The following is a 20,658-nucleotide window of genomic DNA, read 5'->3' on the forward strand; positions in this document are numbered from 1 at the left end:
CAAACTTCCTCGGAAATGTTAGGGCAGAAAACTATAAGGAACTAGTAGAAGACATGTTGATGAAGTATAAGAAACTTGGCTGCAATATGTCTCTAAAGATTCACTTCCTTCATTCCCATTTGGATTTCTTTCCTAGCAACTGTGGTATTGTTAGTGATGAACACGGCGAACGTTTTCATCAAGATATCGCAACAATGGAACAAAGATACCAGGGAAAATGGTCCACTACAATGCTGGCTGACTACTGCTGGACACTCCTCAGAGATGCTCCCGAACAGCTGTACAAGAGACAGGCGAAGAAATCTAAGATGTAGTCAATGACTTGATTTTTTATAGGTAGGCTATTACAGTTGACCTTTTACTATTGGAATGCATTTCGTTATGTAAACATTAATTTCTTGCAGATTACAAAAAAACTAGAGCCAATTTTGCAATTTGACTGTCATATTCGTGTTCAGCACATAAAAATTGATAAGAATTGACTAATTTTATTTCAGTAACATGACTTTTGTAAAAATTTGTTGTCCAGTGTTATTATCCAGTTAATAAAAGAAATTATTAGTGAAATAAATATATTGTCTGTCCTGTTAGGTGAGTTATATGTCAATGACAGCAATGCTCTGACAAGCAATATTAGAACGGTAAACTGATGGCCATCTTCAAACTGTTATTTTATGGAATATGGGATACAAGACCATTCATCCATAACAAATTTGATGTGTAAATGAAGCAATTAAAATTTGGGGCATTTGTCTCAAAGGATTGGTTGAAGAGCATATTGTTAGTCAAATGGATAATGCCATATGCCCTACCATAGATATATCAGGGGTGGCAAGAATTCATTGTAATGTAATCAAGACCACAATGTGGATAACAGCCTACAACACTTACCTTTGTCACAGTTCTGTCCTGTCCATCCTGCGTTACACTGGCAGACATATGATCCAAATGAGTCCACACAAATGCCATTGTTTTTGCAGATGGAAGGGACAATGGCACATTCATTTATATCTGGTAAAAAGTATTGCAGAATATTTTATGTCAATATAAATATTTAAAAAGACCATTATTAGGTACTGATTGACTGAAACAATGCCCAAAATTCAGTTTTTCAGTGAAACTCCATTTCAAAGCTATGCAATGCATGTATTCTAGTAATCAAAGAATTCTAGACATATTGAAAATAATTAAGAAAAATGTTGCAAAATAAAACCAAAGCAAACAATAATTTCCATTCCAATTTGGTGTTACAACTTGAAAATTGATTAATCAGATGATATTTTTATATACATACAAAAACTGCACATTATTACAGTATTAAAGCACTGTCACAGCTAACTGTTCAAGGTCACTTAATTTACATATTTTAGACATTTTTTGTAATTCTCAATGTGAGAAGTTCAAAGGTAGCAAATATCCTCAAACAAAATTAATTCTGGAGCAGAGTGTCAAATCTTATAAACATGGTTCAACTACAATGGGTCAATCCACAAAACAACAGCTCTGCCCTATATGCTAAATAAATAAAAAAAATAAAAAAATAAATAAATAAATACATAAATTTTAAAAAAAGATCCATGAAATACTGGGAAGTGAGTTGAATGAAAACAATTATTTTTAGTCCAACTGCATTCCAATTATAAACAACTGTCTTCAGTGTTTTATATCAATGGCTATAATATATAAGCTAAATAAATCTCATCATTTGGGTGTTTGATATCAAAGAGTATAATATATCATTAGTTGGGTGTTTGATATCAAAGAGTATAATATATCATCAGTTGGGTGTTTTATATCAAAGAGGATAATATATCATCAGTTGGGTGTTTGATATCAAGGAGTATAATATATCATCAGTTGGGTGTTTGATATCAAAGAGTATAATATATCATCAGTTGGGTGTTTTATATCAAAGAGTATAATATATCATCAGTTGGGTGTTTTATATCAATGAGTATAAGATATCATCAGTTGGGTGTTTTATATCAATGAGTATAAGATATCATCAGCAGTTGGGTGTTTTATATCAAAGAGTATAATATATCATCAGTTGGGTGTTTTATATCAAAGAGTATAATATATCATCAGTTGGGTGTTTTATATCAATGAGTATAAGATATCATCAGTTGGGTGTTTTATATCAATGAGTATAAGATATCATCAGCAGTTGGGTGTTTTATATCAATGAGTATAAGATATCATCAGTTGGGTGTTTTATATCAATCAGTATAATATATCATCAGCAGTTGGGTGTTTTATATCAATGAGTATAAGATATCATCAGCAGTTGGGTGTTTTATATCAATGAGTATAAGATATCATCAGTTGGGTGTTTTATATCAATCAGTATAATATATCATCAGTTGGGTGTTTTATATCAATGAATATAAGATATCATCAGTTGGGTGTTTTATATCAATCAGTATAATACTTCACGACATACACAGATATTTAAGAATTATCACTCTTGTGATAATCATGGAAAACTGAAGTCTGAACTCAAAATTAACATTTTAAATTCTTTAGTTTTGGTGATTTCCAAGGATTCCTTTCTTAAAATATCATATCTTACTTGTGTCACATGTTTCTCCTGTCCACCCTGAGAGGCATGTACAATTAAATCCACCTGCATTATTCTGACATGTACCCTGATAGCATGGATTGACCCCACTACATTCATCAACATCTGAAATTTTGAACAAAATACAAAAATGTGTGAATGAAATTTTGTTACTATAACATTATCTCTCAAAATCCCCCAATTTGTATGACTTTACAAGTCCTAAATTTTTAAATTTGCAAACAATAAACATTAAGTCTCAATCATTTCCTTTGGCTTAGTTTACTACCCACAGAGTAAATGTTATAAAATTACAACATTCACAAAAATTAATTAATTTTTATCCAATGTAACACTAGAGTCTCAATGTATTTGATGACTTCAGATCACATGCATTTTCAAAATTGAATATTATTCTTTGATGACGAGCAGAAAGCAAAACATGTAAAACATTTTTACCAAAGTCACAGTTATTGCCCATCCATCCACTTGGACAAAAGCATGTGTAACTTCCTTTAGTATTGATACAAGTACTCCCATTCTGACAAGGTTTCTGTGCGCATTCATCTATGTCTGTAAATATAAACAATGGATGAAATATTTATACTGTATCATTGTGACCAAGTTATAATACATACTATATCTATTCCGTTATACGTTTGGTCCAATTACAAAATACAATGGTCCTGATCTGCTGTCACATGATATACCAGCAGATCAGGGTTCATGTGGTTTATTCAACTGGTTAATCCTAACAAACTGAAGAAAGCCAGATACGCTGGCACAGTATGCGATGGTGGATCAGGATCTATGCAGTCAGCAGTTTGATCTGACTTGTACATAGGTTTAATACAGTAGCTCAAATATAATAAATAGCTCAATAAGCTTTAACCAGTTATCTCAACACTGAATCATTTCACAGAACTTCCAGATATCTCAACACTGAATCATTTCACAGAACTTCCAGATATCTCAACACTGAATCATTTCACAGAACTTCCAGATATCTCAACACTGAATCATTTCACAGCTTTAACCAGATATCTCAACACTGAATCATTTCACAGCTTTAACCAGAATGTTGTAATTTTATAACAACACTGAATCATTTCACAGAACTTTCAGATATCTCAACACTGACTCATTTCACACAATTTCAGGATGTCTCAACACTGAATCATTTCACAGTTTTAACCAGTTATCTCAACACTGACTGATTTCACAGACCTTCCAGATATCTCAACACTGACTCATTTCACAGAACTTACAGATATCTCAACACTGAATCATTTTGCAGATCTTCCAGATATCTCAACACTGAATCATTTTGCAGACCTTCCAGATATCTCAAAATTTAATAATTTCACTGACCTTCTAGCTTCCAGATATCTCAACAATAAATCATTTCACTGACTTCCAGAAATCTCAACCATGGCTGAATCTTTTCAATGATGTGCCAAATATCTCTTTTATTAAGCTTCCAGAATTCAGTCAGCATATTTTCATAAACTGTTAAAGCTTAATATTATTAATTTAATAATAGTTTTATATTTTTGCAAAATATAAAATAGTAACCCTATAATGTTTAAAAGAACAGCTCCCCAGAAATACTTCTCTTGCAAGTGATTTAAGAAATATACAGCCAATGATAAGCTGTGAGTAAGAATATAATTGATCAGTTATTACAATAAACGAAAAAAAAGGCATTATAAAAAGAATCACTGCAATCTGTTTGTTGTTTTCATTATTTCAATTTTTCAAATATACTGAACAAAGGCCCAATATATACTGTTCTAACCCCTTGTAACAATGGCAGATCTAGTAGTGAGAAACCACTCATGTCCTGAAAGTGATACTTTGCACCATCTTCATAAATTTATATCATGTATGTATTAGATCAATAGCACTGATATTAATATTGACATTAAAATTGGAGTATTACCTTGTTGGCATGTGCTACCCATGAAACCCTTGGGACATGTGCACACAAAGGAGCTAAGGGTGTTCGTACATGTTCCACCATTTTGGCACGGAGATGTAAGACATTCATTGACATCTGAAAAATGTTTGGTGAATGTTTCCAATAGTATAACTTCAAAAAAAGAATTAGTCATTAAACAAGCCGTAAATTGCAAAATGTAAAAGGTTTTGGAAAGGAATAGTTAAGCTACTTTTTCACATCATATAACCTTACTCCTAATCTCTGAAAATTAAGCAAGATTATCATCTGCATGCTTGCATGAGTGTTTACAAAATCTTCCTTTACATCAAAGTTGGCACTGGGGCCCTTCATGTATCATTTGTGCAAAACATTTTGAAGCACCATCTCCCAATAGACTAGTTATTCACAGTTTTAAGTAAAAATGACTCAATAGACAGTTATTCCCTACTTTCAACAAAAAATTTCCAATTCTCAATAGACAAGCTATCTCCTACTTTCAACAAAATTTTTGAAATGACTAGAACATATTTATGTATGAAAGCAACATACCAAAATGAATGTCTGATAATTACAAAAAACACACCAGAGCATATGCTGGTGTCTTGTGAATTAGTGATTTAAAAATAATTATTAGAGGCAGATTAAAGAGTCATTTTTTTGGCAATGTTGAGTTTGGTGTCATAAAATTTACTGGAAAACATTAGATCAAAACATTTATCTTGGCCAAAGAAAGTGTTTGAAGTAATGAGTCAGGAAGCTTGAATACAAATTAACATTAAAAAAAACTTCCTCATGAGATGACTGAAATATTTTTGCCTTGGTCAACAGATGAATAATTTTCAGGGCCTAAAAATTTATTAACTTTTATTTGAATGCTAATTTAAACTGAAAAGTATCAAACAACTGAAATAAGTGGCAATGTATAGAAATATATATAATTATTTTAGGCATGGTAAATAAAGACAGCATTTAAAAACTGCAAAAGCACATTTTAATATCATGGGAGTTAAATAAGGTTTTACCTTCATTGCACAAAGCCCCTTTCCATCCAGGTATACAGGTACATATAAATGATCCAGGTGTATTAAAGCAAGCTCCATTTACACATGGATCTCCAAGTACTGAGTTACACTCGTCTATGTCTAAAAGAAAAAAATAACATTTCTCATTTAAAGTGTACTGCCTTATGTAATGAGTAAGAGGAACAAGCTTATATTTAAAATGAACTTAATTAGGAAACATTATTCACCAATCAGTCATCAGTCATCACCAATCAGTCATCGGTCATCATCAACCAGTCATCACAACACACTATAGCTTTTTTCATTATAATGGAAAACTGGAACAAGGTATTCTGACAAAAGCTTGAGACATAATTGTTTCATAATTTTTGTCAGTAAGAAGTTTGATAGCACAAGTTCATTAGAATTAAACAACAAATCATAAATTTCATTGACTGATATTTCATATTTTCATATTTAATATAACCTAAAAACATCAATTCTATATGGAAATTGAAACTGTTATGATTGTGATATATATATATATATATATATATATATATATATATATATATATATATATATATATATATATATATATATATATATATATATATATTCAAGTTTGTTTTAATTCTAAATTAAGAAAGTATTTGAATATCTGTAAGTCTGCAAGAAGGGTTAGGGTTAAATTTGTTAAATTTGTTAGATTATATTATATTTCTCTTAGCTTTCATGGTTTTATTGCATGTTTATTGCTTCTTAACAAAGACCATGCTTCATTGGTTGTCCTCTTGATGCAGACTAAAAAAACATAAATCATCTTATTGTAGCAAAATGACAAACTGCAAATGGTTTTCTTACCAACTTCGCACAATCTGCCCATCCATCCGCTATCACAGCCAATGCATTCAAAACTGCCTGGCAAGTTGTTGCATGTACTACCATGTTGACATGTGATGGTCAGACATTCATTAACATCTATCAAGTAACAAAAATGATGACATTGATGAAAGCAAATAAAATATTGGTAATATTGTTGACAAAAGTTTCTAAAATCAAAACAAAGATTATATTTAAGTCAGAGTGGTTTCAGATTCTTTACACTTTATGAAGTCATATTTTTCTTCCTCCAGACAATCGTTGCCTTGCTGTGGCAAAGTATGCAATAGATGACAAATAATATTTTATCGGGAAGAGTGAGACCAACATCTTATAGCCAAAGGAAAGTCCACATTCTTTAACATTTAAATAACAAATACAATGAAAGCAAGTTAAATAGACAAAGAACAGGAAGAGATACAAACCAGTATATTCTGCCATAAACCTAAATTCAATGTTTCAAGTGATTGATTCTATTCCAATCTTAACATTGTTATTCGTTAGCAAAACAAATGCAGCCATTCCACTGTTAATAATAAGTTAGGATTTGAGTAGAATTACAGATAAAAACAAGTCTGGAGTTACCCGAGAAAAGGTCTAAAAGTATCAAAAACAAGGCTTTTCCTTTTACTTAGAAGTACTATTCTGATGAGATTATTTTTCGTATGATATTGCCCTTGAAGTTTCTTTTGGTTGTTGAAAATAAGTTACAATACAGGATTGTATAGTACATGTTTTTACCTTCCTTGCATTGGTTCCCTTTCCATGCTGTGGGGCATATGCAGAAGTAATTACCAAACCCATTGATACAAGTACCATTATTGGAGCATGGAAAACCAAAGCATTCGTTTACATCTGAAATGGAAAGCAAATTTTATGTAAATTATTTTTGGCTTAAGAATACTTTAATGATTATATTAACATCAGTCAAATAAACTCAGTTATTATATGCTCATTTTTCTTCTCATTAATTTTACATTGTCAGAATTGTGCAGCATTTTTCGAAAATTGAAGACCTTTATACTGCAAAACTAATGTGTCTAAAAATAGTATCATGTATTAGGAACTACATTGTAAACAAACCATGTGTACTCATGTCAGACAAGCTCCTGGTTGATTAGATTTGATTGTGAATGAAATCAGCAAGCTGTTTCATCCAACTGAAAGTATATGATAAAGATAACGATGTGAATGAGTTCACTGCTTCACAAATGAAATTCTGAAAAAAGCAAATGAATGAATGTGATATTCACAAAGTCAGCAACAAGCATGAGAAATACAGTAATTTAAAAATACAATTCTGATCACTTAAAGTTATTCAGGAGAAATATTCATAACTTTTCACAAATAGAATTGTTCAGACTATATTAAACAGTGCTAACCAGCCAACAGCTTCTATTATGTCACAGACTGAAATGGTACCTTCAAAAACGAGGTTTGCAGAGATCACTCTTAGTAACATTTGAAATAATAGAGATTTTTTTTGGATTTACCAATTAAATACTCTACAACTGGTAAGGATCATCATCTATTTTTGAATGGGAGTCCAGGCATTTTTAACTGAAATCATATTCATAGAAATTCTGGAAGTCTGAGCATCCTACCTACACCTTGTTCTAGGGAATGAATATTGGATTTCCTATGTGAATGACAACCACCTCTCCTACTTAAAGCAACACAGTATATGGCCATATGACCACAGGATCAGCTTAAGATGATTATTGAAATGTTACCATCAAAATTCACTAGAAAGGTTGTGTTGGTTTAATTGGGTTTGGTAAGCATCTGAGCTGCAGTCATCAGAACCACCAGGTACAGGTTTGTCTCTGTGAAGATAAGTCCATGAGATAAAAACTTTAGAAGGTTGAGCCAACAACTTCTATGATGTCTCAGAGTGAAACCATGCATGTGAATGCAAAGCTTGCAGAGATCACTCTAATTTCATGATCTGAAATCCTCATCAGGCAAATGATCTTCAAAGTAGGCTAAGCATAGAACACTCATGAGCCATGAAGATCAGGCCTGGGATCTGATGTATTGATTTCTCGCCTTCAAAGAGTCATTTGCCTTTGAAAAACAACTTGTCTCTGTGTGCTTGTGGGTGTGGACAGGATTTTGCATGGTCACTGCTCATTACTTATTTACAGACAGGACACAGCATATGATGCCTCTCTGACTGTCCAGGGTGACTGGTTCTTGGCTAATTCTTGGCTGGTTCTTGCCTAATTCTTGACTGGTTCTTGGCTATTAAGCCTGGTTATATCACAAGGATCACTGAACCATCCAATCAGACCTGAAAATTGTTTGTCAGCTGAAAAGGCATATAAGTCACAGTCACCAGGAAATAGCTTTGTATGAGAACAGCTTCAGCAAGGTTCAGGCTAATGACTCAAATTTACCTGAATTGAGTCATGGTAAGACAAACTCCAGTATGGTAACAGGGTGAAAAAAGGATTTTGGCCTATTCAAATCAGCTATTAGGTCTGATATGTATTTATCATGATGATATCTCTTCTGCCACAATGCCTGAATTGTCAGACATCATGAAACAGTTGCCTTTAATGGTAACCAGTTCCCACTTTGTCTCTAGTTGAGGGATTAAGATACTCAGAGAGATGATGTTTTTGATTCAGTACTAGTCCCTGAAACACCGCTCCCCTTTTTTCTCATAAGCATTCAGGGTGGAGGGCTGTCTAGCTCTTGAGATTTTCTACATGCCTTTTTATCTTGTAAGACTGTGCTGACATGAGTCAGGCATGAAGGAATAGACAGTCAGGACAGAGGGTTGGAAAACTGCAACTATGATTGTTTTGAAAGAATTCAGTTTGGCCATAATATTCCTGGCCACTTCTATGGCAGAAATCAATTAGGTCATTGACCCAGGACTTGTCTTGGCTGAGAGGGGCTATCAGAGTTATACTGCAATTCTGACTTCTTGGCATTATCATTTTTCATACTAAGACCTTGGCAGGGACTGATGGCAAATGCCCATAATTCCTCCAACTGATTGATGGTGCATATGCAGCCCAAGGTTCTGGGTCAGGAACTGGTGAGACAAAGGTGAAAATATGATCTATTTGTGCTTCCACTTTGTTGCAAAATATTAATCACTGGATGCCCCAACAGAGCACAAATCTGATGAAAAACCAAAAGATGAAGGGACCATTCTGTATGGATAATCTGACCATTTCTGGGGAGAATGTTGGCCAGGACACTGTATCAGCTGAGATTTAAATGTTGATCTGAAGGTGGCAGCACTGACAAAAAAAACTGCCAAACCAGCACACATAGGTTAGGTGATTTGGTGCCCTGTTTGTTGAGGTAAGTCACCATTATGTGGTTGTCTGACATAAATATGGCCGACGTCTAGAAGGGTTGGTCCTTCTGGACCTGAAGGGTGTTAAAGATAGCTTTCATATGGAGTTTTCAAATGGATGTTGGTGTGAAGAGGCAGTTTCCCTGGTGCCCATTTGCTATTGACTGTATTTGAAACCCAGCAACAAGTGGGCTCCCCAACCATATGTACTGACATCTGTACATACTGTCACATTCAGTTGGGGCTTCTCTGAAGGAATTGCTGTCATGAGCCAACTGTGGTTATACTACTGACCTTTTGAGCAAGTGGTCTGGAATAGGATGCCATTAAGTCATTTGTAATGGACACATATAGATACAGCCCAGTGTGATCAAATCCACTTCTGTATTGAATAACCTCAGGAGTTGCAAGAACTCTCTTGCTGACTTTACAAGTTTGACAATCCATGTGATGCACACATAAGGGATATGCACAAGACTGAGATTGGTTACGAACTCCATACACATGTGGACAAAACAGTGGGATGGGTGAGATTGGTTATAAACTCCATACCCATGTGGACAAAACAGTGGGATGGGCGAGATTGGTTATAAACTCCATACCCATGTGGACAAAACAGTGGGATGGGTGAATTTAAGTCACATTTTTCACAATTAATGAGAAAATTCACTGACAGGTAATTCAAAAGGTACAAGAGATCACTTCCATATTAAAGCAGAATAGATTTTACCATTTGTTGCCATAGAGGAAGTCCAGTGGAACAGGTGAAAAATGCAATGCATAATTTAATAATGACGTAGGATTATATATTTAGACTGAATAGAAGGACTCAACATAAATAAAACTTTGTTGCTGTAAGCAAACTGAAGAAACATTTGCAATGCTGAGTAAATAGTGAAATAAAAGTAAGCATCTATGAGATCGAGACGGATAGCATATTTGTGCCATTGGCCTTTTGGTATGGAAAAGCTGTGAATAGAACCCTGGAGATTGTGGTTTTCATACAATCTCCACTGCCTTTTTGTTTATGAGTAACTGTATCCCTTGCAGAAGAATTTCATCCTTCTTCAAGTCTGATATCACATCCTTTAGAAGTGACATGGATGGAGTTTTCATTAAGATCCACTGACTGAAACAGCTGGACATGCTGGACAACTGTCTCAACTGGTTGGATTGTCATGGATGGCTTTGGATGAAGATATGGTATTAAAGCCCATGCATCCAGACTTACAGGCACTTTATCACAATTACTTGTAGAAATTTGAAATATTTGCATTGTCATCACCCTATTTCTACGCCAAAATCTATACACTCTCTGATCATATTGAGTATATACTGAATGTACTAACAAAGTACATTTTGTACACATAGGTACAACTCATGTGTGACTCCCTTGGCCTTGAACATATTACAATGTTTACACTTCTTAGACAGGTTTCAATGATATGACAAAACAAAACACAACAAATGGGTGCAAATTAATATTGCAGTGTGTTAATAAGTGAAGCTAGAAAACTAGCCACACTTTGTGTGACAAGGGGAGGTAATAGACAAGAGTTTTCATTCTTTGTCTATATGAGATAAACAGAAACGACAAATTTTCATCTTTTTAGTAGGCTGGATTTACCCTATTATTAATGTGATCAGGAAATACATTTGAAGCAGAAAAGATAAATTTCCATGGAGGGCTGGATTTGGGAGGCAGCAGCATTTATTTTCCTACTGTTAATGTGGTCAGGGAATCTATTCAAGGGAGGAAAGAATATAAAGATGGCAGAGCTATGGATTCTTAATCTAAGGGTTGCAAGTTGGAAACCTTCCCAGGTTATCCTAGGTTAAAAGCATTGGAGTGTCATTGAAAATGGCACTTAGTTCACATTTCTTTTGCTTGATATAGCCAATAATGTTTTAATAGTGCTATTAAAAACAACAAAAACAAAACACTGTTCATGTCAGTTAAAAGTAGGAAGACTATAATCCCATAGATGTTTTCATGTCAGACTACAGTCCTATGAAGCTGCTAATAAACAAGGAACAAAATTTAAAGTATTGACTAATGTTTACTTTTATATAAGGTCTGCCTCAGCTGCAAGATACATTTTACTTGATGAATTTCATGCTGAAAATTTGAGTCATTTTACTTGATGAATTTCATACTGAAAATTTGAGTCATTTTACTTGATGAATTTCATGCTGAAAATTTGAGTCATTTTACTTGATGAATTTCATGCTGAAAATTTGAGTCATTTTTACTTGATGAATTTCATGCTGAAAATCTGAGTCATTTTACTTGATGAATTTCATGCTGAAAATCTGAGTCATTTTACTTGATGAATTTCATGCTGAAAATCTGAGTCATTTTACTTGATGAATTTCATGCTGAAAATCTGAGTCATTTTACTTGATGAATTTCATGCTGAAAATCTGAGTCATTTTACTTGATGAATTTCATGCTGAAAATTTGAGTCATTTTACTTGATGAATTTCATGCTGAAAATTTGAGTCATTTTACTTGATGAATTTCATGCTGAAAATTTGAGTCATTTTACTTGATGAATTTCATGCTGAAAATTTGAGTCATTTTACTTGATCAATTTGATGCTGAAAATTTGAGTCATTTTACTTGATGAATTTCATGCTGAAAATTTGAGTCATTTTACTTGATGAATTTCATGCTGAAAATTTGAGTCATTTTACTTGATGAATTTCATACTGAAAATTTGAGTCATTTTACTTGATGAATTTTATACTGAAAATTTGAGTCATTTTACTTGATGAATTTCATACTGAAAATTTGAGTCATTTTACTTGATGAATTTCATACTGAAAATTTGAGTCATTTTACTTGATGAATTTCATACTGAAAATTTGAGTCATTTTACTTGATGAATTTTATACTGAAAATTTGAGTCATTTTACTTGATGAATTTCATACTGAAAATCTGAGTCAATATCTAAAGTGCATGACTGGCATAGAGATAAAAATCCCAGCAGAAATGTTTAAAATTAGCCTGTTTCCATAGATGAATAAATATTTATCTGTGTGTCCACTGATACAAAAAATTATTTCAGCTACAGCAAAAGCTGACTGTATTCACTTTTTATTCATCTTCTTCATAATATTACATGAAAAAACAAATACAGCAAACAAGCATTATCATTTGCATAGATACTGAAAAAGAAAAATGTACTCACCAAGGGAACAAAGTTGTCCAGTAAATTCAGGTGGGCAAATGCATTTAAATGATCCAGGCTCATTTTGACATGTCCCACCATTCTGACAGGGGTTATTGGTACATTCATTCACATCTACAAATTTGACATAATAATGGAGTGATGTGTTTTTCATTGCATATTTGGACTTTACAAATGATTTAAAACTGTATATCTGATGAATGTCACTTTGTTAATCTTAGCAAACTTTTAAGCATGATAAACAAATTTATAAAACTACATGCATGTCAGATTGCGAAAGACTTTTATTAATATGATAAAAGGAAAATCATGGGAATAAACTACACATAGCCACCTTCCATCTAAAACAAGTATAAAATTCTCTTCAAACATGTCATAAAATTATTATCACTGGCAAGGTTTCAACTTCACTATTTCTATGAAAAACAAATAAAAATATCAAAGAACCAGGAGTTCTTGAAATCATAAGGTCATTGACCTATATTAGGGTCTCAAAAGTCTACGACATGTCCACAAAAAATGCATATAAAATACATATAATAGTTGATATTACTGAAATATATATTCTTGTCTAAAATCGGATTCTGTTATCTACACAACCAAAACATATACCTTGTTCACATTTAGCTCCTGTCCAGTCTCTAGGACAGTTACATTGATAAGAACCAATCGTATTGAAGCAGGTTCCCCCATTCAAGCAAGGTTTTGGCAACAATATGCATTCATCTACATCTGCACAACAAAAACAAAATATATTTTGATTGGACAATACACTTTTACTATGCAAAAAATATTAACAGTATAATTCATTTATTTAAACCCTTAAAAGAAAGACATGATACAATTCAACAGCTAGATATATCTGCAAGGAGAGATTTATTACAGCATGTAACTTAATATATTGATCTCTCCAATGGAATGAAGTGTACTAGATTGACATTTAAAATTATTATTTGACTTATTTTGCTACTTTTTCTTTATTAATAGCTGTGCTGTATCTTTTAAAACAGAATGTGAATCACTATATTTATATAAACAATGCAGAAGAATAAGTTCAAGCATTCAAATTTCAATTTTAAAAAACTTAGAACAGTTGAAAAATGATGTAGTTATCTTAAGTGATAATACCAATTGCTCAAATTAAACATTATAGAAAATAATAATTTTTCTCTGTGAAACAAAGTTAAGAACAGAAATATTTTTTATGGCTACCAATCATCAAGCTGGAGAACAATATTTCACAAGTTGATGTATTTATGTCTAGCAATCATCAGAATAGACAATAAAATGTCAAATGTTTATATAATGTAATCATCGAGCTAGACAATAATAATTTGTCACAAGTTGATGCATTTATGTTTAGCAATTATCAATTAAGCTAAACAAAAATATCACAAGTTGATGGGTTAGTGTATGTCTTGCAATCTTCAAGCTGGACAATAATATGTCACAAGTTGATGGGTTAGTGTATGTCTCACAATCTTCAACCTGGACAGTAATATATCACAAGTTGATGGGTTAGTATATGTCAAGCAATCATTCAGCTGGACAACATTATGTCACAAGCTGATGGGTTTATGTCTAGCAATCTTCAAGCTGGACAATAATATGTCACAAGTTGATGGGTTAGTGCAAGTCTCACAATCTTCAAGCTGGACAGTAATGTGTTACAAGTTGATGGGTTAGTGCATGTCTTGCAATCTTCATGCAGAACAATAATATGTCACAAGTTGATGGGTTAGTGCAAGTCTCGAAATCTTCAAGCAGAACAATAATATGTCACAAGTGGATGGGTTAGAGCAAGTCTCACAATCTTCAAGCTGGACAGTAATATGTCACAAGTTGATGGGTTAGTGCATGTCTCGAAATCTTCAAGCAGAACAATAATATGTCACAAGTGGATGGGTTAGAGCAAGTCTCACAATCTTCAAGCTGGACAGTAATATGTCACAAGTTGATGGGTTAGTGCATGTCTCGCAAACTTCAAGCAGAACAATAATATGTCACAAGTTGATGGGTTAGTGTATGTCTCACAATCTTCAATCTGGACAGTAATATGTCACAAGTTGATGGGTTAGTATATGTCAAGCAATCTTCAAGCGGGATAATAATCTGGCACAAGGTGATGGGTTAGTGTGTGACTAGAAATCTTCAAGATGGTAATATTTCTGACTTGGTTCTTACACTGCATAAAAGGGGTTTACATCAGTCCTCATTTCAAATGAACTTCATAAAATGAGTTAAGTATATTCTTTTTTTGCCTTGATAAGCAAACAATTGAAATTATTTCATGAGTTTTGTAAGTTCCCTTTGAAATGATCACAAATGTATGATTCTATAACGTGATACAATATTGTTATTATTTGATTAGAAAACATGCACATAATAGTGAAATTGCTTTCTTAAGATTCAGATGCCTTGGTTATTATGCCAGAATAAATATTATACAGCCTCCCTACAGCAGAATATGACAGTCTCATGAAAAATATGAAAATTATACAGCCTCCTACAGCAGAATATGAGAGTCTCATGAAAAATATGAAAATTATAAAGCCTCCCTACAGCAGAATATGACAGTCTCATGAACAATATGAAAATTTTAAGCCTCCCTACAGCAGAATATGAACATAAGTTCAATCTTATGAACAATTTGAAATTATAAAGTTGTTTACATGAGGACTCACTTCAAATGCTAATGAACATTAATTTTACTGATCCTGTCTGTAACAAGTAAACTGATAGAGTAATTAGACACTAGATGACATCAGAAGCTGGAGAAAATGCTACTGTGAATAAAATCAAATGAAACTGAAATCATACAAAACAATCTCACATGATTTTTTTCTTCAAAAGTACACATCTTTGAGAGGTAAATAAATGCATAAAAAGAAGGATTTCAATTTTATATTCTACTTTGTTTGTAATATAGCGATTTCAATACTGTGTAAAAAAATATAAAAAAATATTGCCCTGTGAGGTAAATCATATTTGAGTCAGGACTAAGTGATTTTATTTAAAGCCACTGCCCAGGGTCTGCTTCAGAAAAGAGATGCCTTTGAGCACTGGTGAACTGGTGAGATGGTCAAGTCCATCAAGAAAAGACTGCCAAAGCAAGTTATTCATTCAACACTGTTGCCTTGCAAAAGCAAGGCATGGTATTCATCCAACACTAATGCATTGCAAAGGCATGGTATTCATTCAACACTGATGCATTGCAAAGGCAGGGTATTCATTCAAAACTGATGCATTGCAATGGCATGGTATTCATACAATTCTGTTGCCTTGCAATGGCATGGTATTCATATAACATGGATGCATTGCAAAGGCAGGGTATTCATTCAACACTGATACATTGCAAAGGCAGGGTATTCATTCAAAACTGATGCGTTGCAATGGCATGGTATTCATACAACAATGATGCATTGCAAAGGCAGGGTATTCATTCAACACTGATGCATTGCAAAGGCAGGGTATTCATTCAAAACTGATGCATTGCAATGGCATGGTATTCATACAACAATGATGCATTGCAAATGCAGGGTATTCATTCAAAACTGATGCATTGCATGGCATGGTATTCATTCAAAACTGATGCATTGCAATGGCATGGTAATTCATACAATTCTGTTGCCTTGCAATGGCATGGTATTCATATAACATGGATGCATTGCAAAGGCATGGTATTCATTCAACATTGATGCATTGCAATGGCATGGTATTCATTCAATAATGATGCCTTGCAAAGGCAGGGTATTCATTCAACACTGATGCCTTGCAATGGCATGGTATTCATTCAACACTGATGCATTGCAAAGGCATGGTATTCATTCAACACTGATGCCTTGCAAAGGCAGGGTATTCATTCAACACTGATGCATTGCAAAGGCAGGGTATTCATTCAACACTGATGCATTGCAATGGCATGGTATTCATACAACAATGATGCCTTGCAATAGCATGGTATTCATACAACACTGATGCATTGCAAAGGCAGGGTATTCATTCAACACTGATGAGTTGCAATGGCATGGTATTCATACAACACTGTTGCCTTGCAAAGGCATGGCATTCATACAACACTGATGCATTGCTAAGGCAAGGCATTGTATTCATTCAACACTGTTGCAATGCAAAGGCATGATATTCCTATAATACTGATGCATTGCAATGGCATGGTATTCATTCAACACTGATGCCTTGCACTGATGCACTGCAAAAGCATGGTATTCATTCAACACTGATGCATTGTAATGGCATGGTATTCATTCAACAGTGATGTCTTGCAATGGCATGGTAATAATTCAACACTGATGCCTTGCAATGGCATGCTATTCATACAACACTGATGCAGTGCAAAGGCAAGGCATGGTATTCGTACGACACTGATGCCTTGCAATGGTATTCATTCAAGACTGTTGCCTTGCAATGGCATGGTATTCATTCAACACTGATGCATTGGTATTCATTTAACACTGATGCTTTGCAAAGGCGTGGTCTTTATTCAGCATAGATGCCTTCCTTAGCCAAGGCATGATATTCATTCAACACTGATGCCTTGCAATGGCATGATATTCATTCAACACTGATGCTTTGCAATGGTGTGGTATTCATTCAACACTGATGCCTTCCTTAGCCAAGGCATGATATTCTTTCAAAACTGACGCTTTGCAAAGACCTGGTATTCATTCAACACTGATGCATTGCATATTCTATTTTGAAGCCTGTAACATACATTATATCACCAAAGATAAATTGTCACTGGCTGTTTTTACTTTGACACCTTTCTTGAACTTTCTCAGGAGACTTGTGGTGTTAAGCTGACCTGATTTCTGATTGGTCAAATATTCAAATACATTGTGAAACAAATGCTTAGTTAAGTTTTTACAATATAATTGTACTAAGACATTTAAAGGGGTTTCTGTGATCTAGATCAACTGCTGATCAAGTTCTGGTTCACTCATATATAACCTAAAAATAAGACAGAAGTGATAATAATGGCATAATTTGAAGTTAAAAGTAGAAATAATTCCCCACAACTGGAATACTTTGTATTTCTGAATACAGAATAAATGAGGTGATCACTATGCTGTCTTGTTTGTGAAAAAAGATCAACATTAGAAAGGCTTGTACAAATGGCCATTTCTGCCTTAAGTTATTCAGTCAAAAAATATTAGTTTTTATATCAATATACACATAACATAATCATAATATTGACTTAAAATGCTATTGGGCAGAAGCATAATTACCAGTTGTGCATCTATCTCCAATCCATCCCATTACACAACTACAGTTATACCCTCCAGGTTTGTTGGTACAATTTCCTCCATTACGGCAAAAATTTGGGTCCAAACACTCATTCACATCTAAAATATATAACATTAAGTGTACATATTAAAACACTCTTCATTGTATCATTTCATCATAAATGGTTGATTGAGGATCTAATTATTAGCAGAAAAAATCTCACAAAATTTAATGACAAGGTGAGAACAAGACTGATGTGTCAGTAATCAAAATAAAAACTAAGAGAACCAGAAATGGGATATAATATGTAACCATTGTAAGGAGAACACATGTTCAGTAGTACACTAGTACCTTGAAGTTATCAACTCTGAAATCAACAGCATTCTTTGTCTGGCAGATGGAAATCTATGTGCTAGTACCTTCAAGTTATCAACTCTGAAATCAACAGCATTCTTTGTCTGGCAGATGGAAATCTTTGTGCTAGTACCTTGAAGTTAACAACTCTGAAATCAACAGCATTCTCTGTCTGGCAGTTGGAAATCTAAGTACTAGTACCTTCAAGTTATCAACTCTAAAATCAACATCATTCTTTGTCTGGCAGATGGAAATCTATGTGCTAGTACCTTCAAGTTATCAACTCTGAAATCAACAGCATTCTTTGTCTGGCAGATGGAAATCTAAGTGCTAGTACCTTCAAGTTATTAACTCTGAAATCAACAGCATTCTTTGTCTGGCAGATGGAAATCTATGTGCCAAGTTTCTTTCAAAATCATTGTAAGTAAAGGCATATGACATACATGATATAATTCCTCAATTCCCATGATAGTCTAATGTTTTAATTACAATTCATAATGTGAAACCTCTATACATAAATTCCCGGATTTTATTTTAGCCTACAAAATTTACTTTTTTATATAAAATGTCTCACCCAAGAATGCATGCATAAAGTCATAATGTCTTATCGTCAACTAATTGTCTTAGGTCTCAAAACAATTTACTCAACATCTATTATTTACTTCATGCAATCAAAACCCCATTCTTGATAACCTTCCTCAAAGCTATTTCTTTTAATTCCTAATGGACATATATTCAGCAAATGACCTTGGTCTTATTGACCTAGGGATTTTTCCTAGGCTAAAGGAAACAAATGTACCCATCTGCACTGAAATTATGTTCACTGTAACTCAGGTTATCATCTAGAAATGAAATGCATAGGAAACAGTAGCCATGATCCTGGATTTACAAACCCCAAAATTGATAACATGAAGGTTCCTCCATGGTCCTAAGGAAAACATATCTCCACTTCCACGGTCCTAAGGAAAACACATCTCCACTTCCACCATCCTAAGGAAAACATCTCCCATGAAACTACAATTAATCCTAGCCAAACAGACAATGATAAACCTTACACCATTCATTTCAGCGCAAAGATTGTTGTAATTTTCTACCGATACTTATGGCAAATTTAAACTGTCCCTTGAACAATCTATTATGAGTTTTACCATATTATCCTTAACAAATTTACATATAAACATTTTATTTTACCATATTATCCTTAACAAATTTACATATAAACATTTTGTTTTACCATATTATTCTTAATGAATTACATATGAACATTTTATTTTACTGTATTATCCTTAATAAATTACATATGAACATTTTATTTTACCATATTATCCTTAACAAATTTACATATAAACATTTTATTTTACCATATTATTCCTAATGAATTACATATGAACATTTTATTTTACTGTATTATCCTTAACAATTTTACAAAATCATGATCTGTTCATTGTGGCATGTTTTCTTTTAATAACCTTGATAACCAAAGGCTATTCCATTAAAATCAGTAAGGGAAAATTATACTTTTTAATAAGCACTACCAACAGAAAAGAATTAAAATTATTCAGACAAAATAAAAAGAAGATTCATACCCCATCCCCTATTTTTAATGGAATAGCCATAAAGGACAAAAGTTTCATATGTAACTTAATATACCTTACCTGTCTCGCAATTCTTCCCAGTCCAGTATATTGGACATTCACATGTGTATGTACCGCCAAAGTTCCTACAGACACCTCCATTGCTGCAGACAACTGCTTTACATTTGTCTAAATCTTAAAGGAAGGAAGGAAGAAATTACTTCTCAGGAATACAAATACAAAAATGCAGATGCTGTGTGCTGCACATACAGTTACAAAAAACTTTTCTTTAATCACAAACATGTAATCTGCATAAGTGGGCCAATGAATCTGGCAACTTTTGGTTTGAGCCGATGTACAAGTGAAGTTGTACTACACAAGCCTCAGTGTATAAAAAACCCAAATCAGTTGAACTCATTAGCAGTTGATATATGTTAGCTTATGCATTTGAATCCACACACTGGAACTGTAGAGCAGATTGAAAAAATGTTAATACAATTAACCTGCATTGTCCCCTGATATCTCTCTACCCCCTATGGACTAGGTCCCAACCCCATATGGATTTTTTGCCCCAATCCCGTATGGACTAG

General features: G+C 33.5%; 1 protein-coding gene across 1 annotated transcript in view; it reads right to left on the reverse strand.

Moving 5' to 3' along the window:
* The window catches only part of LOC149798748 (uncharacterized), a 337,174-nt gene that overhangs the window by 176,128 nt on the left and 140,388 nt on the right, over positions 1–20,658 (reverse strand). The window contains exons 31-41 of the mRNA XM_089957621.1: positions 20,150–20,263; positions 18,143–18,259; positions 13,509–13,628; positions 12,897–13,010; positions 7,127–7,240; positions 6,368–6,484; positions 5,525–5,644; positions 4,503–4,616; positions 3,020–3,133; positions 2,573–2,686; positions 892–1,011 (exon numbers count right to left, since the gene is read on the reverse strand). Of these exons, the coding sequence (XP_089813747.1) occupies positions 892–1,011; positions 2,573–2,686; positions 3,020–3,133; positions 4,503–4,616; positions 5,525–5,644; positions 6,368–6,484; positions 7,127–7,240; positions 12,897–13,010; positions 13,509–13,628; positions 18,143–18,259; positions 20,150–20,263 (1,278 nt within the window). The remainder of the gene's footprint in view (positions 1–891; positions 1,012–2,572; positions 2,687–3,019; positions 3,134–4,502; positions 4,617–5,524; positions 5,645–6,367; positions 6,485–7,126; positions 7,241–12,896; positions 13,011–13,508; positions 13,629–18,142; positions 18,260–20,149; positions 20,264–20,658) is intronic.

This window comes from Sinohyriopsis cumingii, chromosome 5 (genome assembly GCF_028554795.1).
Source record: "Sinohyriopsis cumingii isolate HCF-2022 chromosome 5, ASM2855479v2, whole genome shotgun sequence".
NCBI classification, from domain to species: Eukaryota; Metazoa; Mollusca; class Bivalvia; order Unionida; family Unionidae; genus Sinohyriopsis; species Sinohyriopsis cumingii.